The sequence below is a fragment of the Salvelinus namaycush genome, chromosome 11 (genome assembly GCF_016432855.1).
Source record: "Salvelinus namaycush isolate Seneca chromosome 11, SaNama_1.0, whole genome shotgun sequence".
NCBI classification, from domain to species: Eukaryota; Metazoa; Chordata; class Actinopteri; order Salmoniformes; family Salmonidae; genus Salvelinus; species Salvelinus namaycush.
In genome coordinates this window covers 39,653,250-39,663,256 of record NC_052317.1, presented here as the reverse complement: position 1 = coordinate 39,663,256, position 10,007 = coordinate 39,653,250, and the positions used below count along the sequence as shown (strand labels likewise).

Here is a 10,007-nt window from a genome sequence, read left to right as displayed (position 1 = left end):
ATTTACTGAGATGAATCACTTGGGTTTGGTTGTGACTTTGGTTCTTTGGTAAATGTGGGTGAGATTGTATACAGTGGTCCCTAGCCCTGGTCTGTGCCCGGTTTATTTAGTCCTAAATGATCCGTGTAAAATAGGGTTGTTATTTAATGGTACACATGAGGTTGATTTCGTGTTGTTGTTTGTATTGTTGTTGTTATTGTTTGTAGTGGTGAGAGAGGGGCTAGCCTAACAGTGCTCTAATGAGGGTGGTTCCTCACACAGGGGGCAGGGAAACAACAGGTGCAGGTTCCAGCACACAGCCCCCTCTGTGTACCCAGGGGTCAGGGGGAGGGGTGCTGGGAAGGTTCAGGTTACCCTGACAGGGGGCAAATGGCAAGGGTAAGGGGGAAGGAGTGGGTGTCAGTCCCAGTCCCAGTCCCAAAAAAAGCCACCCGTGTCTTTTCCATGTGTTAAAGATCAGGACTGTCTGTCTGTCTGTCTGTCTGTCTGTCTGTCTGTCTGTCAGGACGATACGTCTGTCCTTCACATTTCAACCTAGAGTTGAAACGCTGCAAGCATGGGGAAAGGGGTAAGTTCTCTTAACTTACTTATTCACGCATATACACAGGGGTATTCTGCTATCCTTTAAACCAGAGCTGGACTCAATTCTAGTTACATTTACAAAGTCAACTCAAAGCATTCCAAAACATTGATGAATATTTGAATTTCAGTTAACTTCCTGAATTTCCTGAAATGAAAAGGAATTGACCCCAACTCTGCTTTATATATACACACACACACACACACACACACACACACACACACACACACACACACACACACACACACACACACACACACACACACACACACATGCAGTCCATCACATGACTATATGGTTGTGTTAGGGTTGGGTCAACCTATTGTCTAACACCAACCAGTCATGTCTATAGTTGTAAAATGCCGGTAACTTAGTTGGAGGATTCCGTATTTCCTGCTGATGCCAGAAATCTTCCAAACTCAAAAACCTGGGAATTTTGGGAAAGTTAGCTAGTCATTTTACATATATACAGTAAGAGGCATGATGGAAAACCTAAGACGTTTTTCTAATAGCGTCTGCAATGATGCTGGTTATGCCGCAGTGTTGAGGCACATTGTAAGCACACTGAATAGTAGGATTAGGGCCTAGATAACTGGAATCGTCATTATATTATAAATATTTCTATCGACACATATTACAGAATTTCAATTGTATAACTTCTTCAATTCTAGCTGACATTTGTTGTTAGCAGGTGTCTGTTATACAGTATCATAGACAAGAGAAAATTGGGGAAATTGCTGTGGGAGACATTTCCTGCACTCCACCAGCTCGCTACTCTCTAAAAGCCTTTTGATTTGCTTTTTCAATGTGTGTCTCTCTCACACATGTTCATTCTCTCTGTCGCTCTTTTGCTCATTCACACGTGTTGCTTGGAAACGAAAGAGTGACATCAGCAGATGATATCCACGATGCTGCATTCTTCAACAGTGACTGTTCCAATCTGAGCCACACACACACACACACACACACACACACACACACACACACACACACACACACACACACACACACACACACACACACACACACACACACACACACACACACACACACACACACACACACACACACACACACACACACACACTCAGACGGTCAGTATGTGGGAAGTGCTTGAGTTTAATGTGATAATCATTTCTCAGAGTGGTGCTGAAAATGGAGAAGGGAAGAAGAAGAAGAAGGAGAAGGAACTGGATGAGCTCAAGAAGGAGGTGTCCATGGTGAGAGTAACGGTCTGAGTCCCAAATGGGACCCTGTTACCTACAGCGTCTTCAGAAAGTATTCACACCCCTTGCTAAGTCCCAAATGGCACCCAGCGCCTTTTGGAGAAAGTATTCCCACCCCTTGACTTATTCCACATTTTGTTGTGTTACAGCCTGAATTCAAAATGGATTCAATTGAGATTTTTTTGGGGTCACTGGCCTACACACAATACCCCATAATGCCAAAGTGGAATTATGTTTTCAGACATTTTTACAATTTAATTAAAAATGAAAAGCTGAGATGTCTTGAGTCAATAAGTATTCAACCCCTTTGTTACGGCAAGCCTAAATAAGTTCAGGAATAACAAATTTGCTTAAAAAGTAATATAATAAGTTGCATGGACTCACTCTGTGTGCAATAATAGTGTTTAACATGATTATTGAATGACTACTTAATATCTGTACCCAACACATACAATTATCTGTAAGGTCCCTCAGTCAAGCAGTGAATTTCAAACACAAATTCAACCACAAAGACCAGGGAGGTTTTCCAATTTTTTTCCTTTATTTAACCAGGTAGGCAAGTTGAGAACAAGTTCTCATTTACAATTTACAATGCCTCACAAAGAAGAGCACATATTGGTAGATTAGTAAAAAAGATAAAAAGCAGACAGTGAATATCCCTTTGAGCATGGTGAAGTTATTAATGACACTCTGGATGGTGTATCAATACACCCAGTCACTACAAAGATACAGGCGTCCTTCCTAACAGTTGCCAGAGAGGAGGGAAACCCCTCAGAGATTTCACCATGAGGACAATGGTGACTAAAACACAGCCATTAAACAACATTGTAGTTACTCCGCAATACTAACCTAAATGTCAGAATGAGAAGAAAGAAGCCTTTACAGAATAAAAAATATTCTGAAAAGAAATGTACTTTATGTCCTGAATACAAAGCATTATGTTTGTGGCAAATCAAACACATCACTGAGTACCACTCTTCATATTGTCAAGCATGGTGGTGGCTGCATCATGTTATGGGTATGCTTGTCAGCGGCAAGGACTAGGGAGATTCTTAAAAATAAAAATAAACAGAATTTAGCTAAGCATGGACAAAATCCTAGAAGAAAACCTGGTTCAGTCTGCTTTCCAACAGACACTGGGAGACAAATTCACCTTTGAGCAGGACAATAACCTAAAACACATGGCCAAATACATACTGTAGTTGCTTACCAAGACAACATTGAATGTTCCTGAGTGGCCTAGTTACAGTTTTGACTTAAATCGGCTTGAAAATCTATGACAAGATCTATGTAATCGCTGCCAAAGGTGATTCTAACATGTATTGACTCAGGGGTGTGAATACTTATGTTTTCACTTTGTCATTATGGGGCATTGTGTGTATATAGATGGGTGAGCAAAAATCTATTTAATCAATTTTGCCACAATCGCCGAAGTTGTAGACCTTACAGTGAAATGCTTACTTACAAGCCCTTAAACAACAATGCAGTTTTAAGAAAAATACCTAAAATAAATAAGAAATAAAAGGAACAAATAATTAAAGAGCAGCAGTCTGGGTAGCCATTTGACTAGATGTTCAGGAGTCTTATGGCTTGGGGGTAGAAGCTGTTTAGAAGCCTCTTGGACCTAGACTTGGCACTCCGGTACAGCTTGCTGTGCGATAGCAGAGAGAACATTCTATGACTAGCGTGGCTCTAGTCTTTGACAATTTTTAGGGCCTTCCTCTGACACCGCCTGGTGTAGAGGTCCTGGATGGCAGGACTTCAGGCTGTAACACAACACAATGTGGAATAAGTCAAGGGGTATGAATACTTTCTGAAGACAATCTATGTACTGCACTACTGTTGACCAGAGCAGTAGTGCACCAAATTAGTCTGGGTACCAGTCTGTTAGTGCCATCAAGCCACTCCTTGTCATGTCAAACATATTTGGTATGATAGCACAAACAGATAAGGGACCAGACTAGCACAAACAGATAAGGGACCGGACTAGCACCTAACAGATAAGGGACCAGACTAGCACAAACAGATAAGGGACCGGACTAGCACAAACAGATAAGGGACCGGACTAGCACAAACAGATAAGGGGACCAGACTAGCACCAAACAGATAAGGGACCAGACTAGCACAAACAGATAAGGGACCAGACTAGCGCAAACAGATAAGGGACCGGACTAGCACAAACAGATAAGGGGACCGGACTAGCACAAACAGATAAGGGGACCAGACTAGCACCAAACAGATAAGGGACCAGACTAGCACAAACAGATAAGGGGACCAGACATTCGCACAAACAGATAAGGGGACCAGACTAGCACAAACAGATAAGGGACCAGACTAGCACCTAACAGATAAGGGACCAGACTAGCACCAAACAGATAAGGGACCAGACTAGCATCTAACAGATAAGGGACCAGACTAGCACCAAACAGATAAGGGACCATACTAGCACCAAACAGATAAGGGACCAGACTAGCACCTAACAGATAAGGGACCAGACTAGCACCAAACAGATAAGGGACCAGACAAGCACCAAACAGATAAGGGACCAGACTAGCACCAAACAGATAGGGGACCAGACTAGCACCAAACAGATAAGGGACCAGACTAGCACCAACAGATAAGGGACCAGACTAGCACCTAACAGATAAGGGACCAGACTAGCACCTAACAGATAAGGGACCGGACTAGCACCAAACAGATAAGGGACCGGACTAGCACCAAACAGGGAATAGGGGTGCCATCTGGCTGTCACGTGTGTCAAAACGTGATTGTGCTAGATTTAATATTTTGAATAGTGACCTAGCTGTGACAGTACATTTGAGGAAGTCAGATTATTCTGCTGTTCTTTCACAGGATGATCACAAGATATCATTGGACGATCTGGGAAGACGCTACGGAGTCGACCTGACTCGGGTAACAAGCATGCACGTACACACACACATACACACACACACACACACACACACACACACACACACACACACACACACACACACACACACACACACACACACACACACACACACACACACACAGACACACACACACACACACACACAGACACACACACACACACACACACACACACACACACACACACACACACACACACACACACACACACACACACACACACACACACACACACACACACACACACTCTCTTCCTTCTGCTCTGCTATTTAATAACTTTAGTCTCCCAGGCCTGATCTAATCTCTACATAGCTATTGCCTCTGTCCTCGCTACACACACCCACACACACACACACAACTGTTACTTTGGTCCATTGGTGGTCCAAATTGAGTCCACAGGGTTCTCATCCCTGTCCCACATGGGAACGCAACCAAGGGATCTTTATTAGTTGTGTTCAGTGGTATTATAGTGAATATCAGTGAAGTAACAGAGGTCTGTATATCACATCTGTAATCCTACTGACCTTATCTCACACAGAACCACAATGTTGTTCAGTGGCCATATTGGAAATGGACGCCAGAGACAAAATCAATGATGGCACTATAGTCAAAAATACTTCTTTAGACATGTCATAGTTGTGATGTGAAATGTGCTGCTTCTATCACAAAGGGCAACTACAAATAAAAAACCTGATTCTGTTGTTGTGAATTGTACCGTCTCTGTAGTGATGGTGTATCTATTGACTTATTCCTTGACGGACGGTACTTGTGTTCCAGGGTCTGACCAATGCCAAGGCTCTGGAGGTGCTGGCCAGGGAGGGGCCCAACGTGTTGACTCCTCCTCCCACCACCCCAGAGTGGGTGAAGTTCTGCCGCCAGCTGTTCGGGGGTTTCTCCTTGCTCCTCTGGATCGGTGCCATCCTCTGCTTCCTGGCCTACAGCATCCAGGTGGCCACAGAGGACGAGCCAGCCAATGACAACGTAAGAACCACCACAAGGCTAGACAACATAACATCTGTTCACTACACGAAACACTCCAGTCCTTTGCACAGCCATGGCCCTTTTGATCCCATTCGGTGGCTATCAATCACTCCAGATTCCCTACAGTATAGCAGTCTATACACTACAACCCTTCTTTGCGTCTAACATGGTCTATCAGCCAGACTATGGTACGTTATATGTTCATGTTACATTTGTCAGTTACTAGCCTGAGTCCCAGATCTGCGTGTGCTCTGGCCTTTTGTAATGGGACTGAGTGACAAGGAGATGTACGATATAGCACAAACAGACTGGCACTCAGGCTATATAGTCACAGACTGGCACTCAGGCTATATAGTCACAGACTGGCACTCAGGCTATATAGTCACAGTACAGTTATTAGCGAACACTGTCTATTGTAATCAGTGCACACCTGACTGCAAACATATTACATGCTACAAACAACCATCGTCATCATCAACATCAACTTCACTTCACAGACTAATATGTTGTTATTATGTCATATACTGTGTAGTGCAAAGCCAATAACCTATACATAAAAAAATGTTGCACGCATAAATCGCTTTGGATTAGGGTTGTAAACTATATTACTAGAATCTTTTGACGTTTACCAGTAAACTACCAGAATTTTGGTAACTTTCACGTTTTAATTTTTTATTTTATCAGATGACATCTAGTGGTATTTTTGGGTACTTCAGATTATTACAGGTGTCTGTAATTATCTCTGTTGTTCTGTGTGGCCGTTTCACATTTCAAACATAACAAATAATAGTTGGAAGATAATAACCTTTGTCTCTCTCTCTCTCTCTACCCCCCCCTCTCTCTACCTCTCTCTCTCTCTCTCTCTCTACCTCCCCCCTCTCTCTCTCTACCTCCCCCCTCTCTCGCTCTCTCTACCTCCCCCCTCTCTCTCTCTACTTCCACCTCTCTCTCTCTACCCCCCTCTCTCTCTCTACCTCCCCCCTCTCTCTCTCGACCTCCCCCCTCCCTCTCTCTACCTCCCTTCTCTCTCTCTCTACCTCCCCCCTCTCTCTACCTCCCTTCTCTCTCTCTCTACTTCCACCCCCCCTCTCTCTCTACCTCCCCCCTCTCTCTACCTCCCTTCTCTCTCTCTTTACTTCCACCCCTTTCTCTCTCTCTGCCTCCCCCCTTTCTACCTCCCCCTCTCTCTCTCTCTCTCTCTCTACCTCCCCCCTCTCTTTACTTCCAACCCCTCTCTCTACCTCCCCCCCTCTCTCTCTCTCTACCTCACCCAATCTCTCTATCTACCTCCCCCTCTCTCTATCTCTACCTCTACCACCTCTCTCTCTCTATCCCCCCCCCCCCCCCCCCCCTCTCTCAATTTCAATTAAATTTAAGGGCTTTATTGGCCTAGGAAACACATGTTAACATTGCCAAAGCAAGTGAAGTAGATAACAGTAAACATTACACTCACAAAAGTTCCAAAAGAATACACATTTCAAATGTCATATTATGTATATATACAGTGTTGTAACAATGTGCAAATAGTTAAAGTACAAAAGGGAAAATAAATAAACATAAATATGGGTTGTATTTACAGTGGTGTTTGTTCTTCACTGGTTGCCCTTTTCTTGTGGCAACAGGTCACACATCTTGCTGCTGTGATGATACACTGTGGTATTTCACCCAGTAGATATGGGAGTTTATCAAAATTGGGTTTGTTTTCGAATTCTTTGTGGATCTGTGTAATCTGAGGGAAATATGTGTCTCTAATATGGTCATACATTTGGCAGGAGGTTAGGAAATGCAGCTTAGTTTCCACCTCATATTGTGGGCAGTGTGCACATAGCCTGTCTTCTCTTGAGAGCCAGGTCTGCCTACGGCGGCCTTTCTCAATAGCAAGGCTATGCTCACTGAGTCTGTACATAGTCAAAGCTTTAATTAAGTTTGAGTCAGTCACAGTGGTCAGGTATTCTGCCACTGTGTACTCTCTGTTTAGGACCAAATAGCTTTACAGTTTGCTCTGTTTTTAAGTAAATTCTTTCCAATGTGCCAAGTAATTGTCTTTTTGCTTTCTCATGATTTAGTTGGGTCTAATTGTGTTGCTGTCCTGGGGCTCTGTGGTGTGGGATTGTGTTTGTGAACAGCATTAGGTCCAGCTTGCTTAGGGGACTCTTCTCCAGGTTCATATCTCTGTAGGTGATGGCTTTGTTATGGAAGGTTTGGGAATCACTTCCTTTTAGATGGTTGAAGATTTTAACAGCTCTTTTCTGTATTTTGATAATTAGCGGGTATCGGCCTAATTCTGCTCTGCATGCATTATTTGTTGTTTTACATTGTACACTGAGGATATTTTTGCAGAATTCTGCATGCAGTCTCAATTTGGTGTTTGTCATATTTTGTGAATTCTTGGTTGGTGAGAGGACTACAGACCTCACAACCATAAAGGGCAATGGTTTCTATAACTGATTCAAGTATTTTTAGCCAGATCTTAATTGTTATGTACAATTTTATGTTCCTTTGATGGCATAGAATGCCCTTCTATGTGCATGTGTCAGCATATGGTCTCACAAGGGCTCTGAGGATCTCATCTCGGTACCTAATGGCAGTCAGGCTACCTCTGGCGAGCACATGGAGGGCTGTGCGGCCCCACAAAGAAATGCCACCCCACACCATGACTGACCCACCGCCAAACCGGTCATGCTGGAGGATGTTTCAGGCAGCAGAACGTTCTCCACGGCGTCTCCAGACTCTGTCACATGTGCTCATGTGCTCAGTGTGAACCTGCTTTCATCTGTGAAGAGCACAGGGCGCCAGTGGCGAATTTGCCAATATTGGTGTTCTCTGGCAAATGCCAAACGTCCTGCACGGTGTTGGGCTGTAAGCACAACCCCCACCTGTGGACGTCGGGCCCTCATACCACCCTCATGGAGTCTGTTTCTGACCGTTTGAGCAGACACATGCACATTTGTGGCCTGCTGGAGGTCATTTTGCAGGGCTCTGGCAGTGCTCCTCCTGCTCAAAGGCGGAGGTAGCGGTCCTGCTGCTGGCTTGTTGCCCTCCTACGGCCTCCTCCACGTCTCCTGATGTACTGGCCTGTCTCCTGGTAGCGCCTCCATGCTCTGGACACTACGCTGACAGACACAGCAAACCTTCTTGCCACAGCTCGCATTGATGTGCCATCCTGGATGAGCTGCACTACCTGAGCCACTTGTGTGGGTTGTAGACTCCGTCTCATGCTACCACTAGAGTGAGAGCACCGCCAGCATTCAAAAGTGACCAAAACATCAGCCAGGAAGCATAGGAACTGAGAAGTGGTCTGTGGTCACCACCTGCAGAATCACTCCTTTATTGGGGGTGTCTTGCTAATTGCCTATAATTTCCACCTTTTGTCTATTCCATTTGCACAACAGCATGTGAAATTTATTGTCAATCAGTGTTGCTTCCTAAGTGGACAGTTTGATTTCACAGAAGTGTGATTGACTTGGAGTTACATTGTGTTGTTTAAGTGTTCCCTTTATTTTTTTGAGCAGTGTATATATGTTGAAGAGGGAGGAGCTTAAGCTGCATCCCTGTCTCACCCCCCGGGCCTGTGGAAAGAAATGTGTGTGTTTTTTGCCAATTTTAACCGCACACTTGTTGTTTGTGTACATGGATTTTATAATGTTCTATGTTGTTCCCCCGACACCACTTTCCATCAATTTGTTTAGCAGACCCTCATGCCAAATTGAGTCAAAAGCTTTTTTGAAATCAACAAAGCATGAGAAGACTTTGCCTTTGTTTTGGTTTGTTTGTTTGTCAATTAGGGTGTGCAGGGTGAATACGTGGTCTGTCGTATGGTAATTTGCTATAAAGCCAATTTGACATTTTCTCAGTACATTGTTTTCCCTGAGTAAATGTACGAGTGTGCTGTTAATGATAATACAGAGGAATTTCCCAAGGTTGATGTTGACGCATATCCCACAGTATATATTGCGGTCAAATTTATCTCGACTTTTGTGGTTTGGGGTGATCAGTCCTTGGTTGCAAATATTGGCGAAGATGCCAGAGCCAAGGATGATTTAAAGAGTTTAAGTATAGTCTCTATATTGTGGTCTCTATATTGTATAATTTCATTGAGGATACATCAACACCACAGGCCATTTTAAGTTGGAGGTTTTGTATTTTGTCCTGTAGTTCATTCAATGTAATTGGAGAATCCAGTGGGTTCTGGTAGTCTTTAATAGTTGATTCTAAGATTTGTATTTGATCATGTATATGTTTTTGCTGTTTGTTCTTTGTTATAGGGCCGAAAAGATTGGAGGAGTGGTTTACCCACACATCTCCGT

The 10,007-nt window shown here is 43.8% G+C and overlaps 1 protein-coding gene across 1 annotated transcript in view; it reads left to right on the top strand.

Annotated features, from left to right (window-relative positions):
* Window positions 1–556: 556 nt before the first annotated feature.
* atp1a2a (ATPase Na+/K+ transporting subunit alpha 2a) overlaps window positions 557–10,007 on the top strand; it is a 28,028-nt gene continuing 18,577 nt past the window's right edge. Inside the window, exons 1-4 of the mRNA XM_039003559.1 lie at window positions 557–568; window positions 1,723–1,800; window positions 4,660–4,719; window positions 5,497–5,700. Of these exons, the coding sequence (XP_038859487.1) occupies window positions 557–568; window positions 1,723–1,800; window positions 4,660–4,719; window positions 5,497–5,700 (354 nt within the window). The remainder of the gene's footprint in view (window positions 569–1,722; window positions 1,801–4,659; window positions 4,720–5,496; window positions 5,701–10,007) is intronic.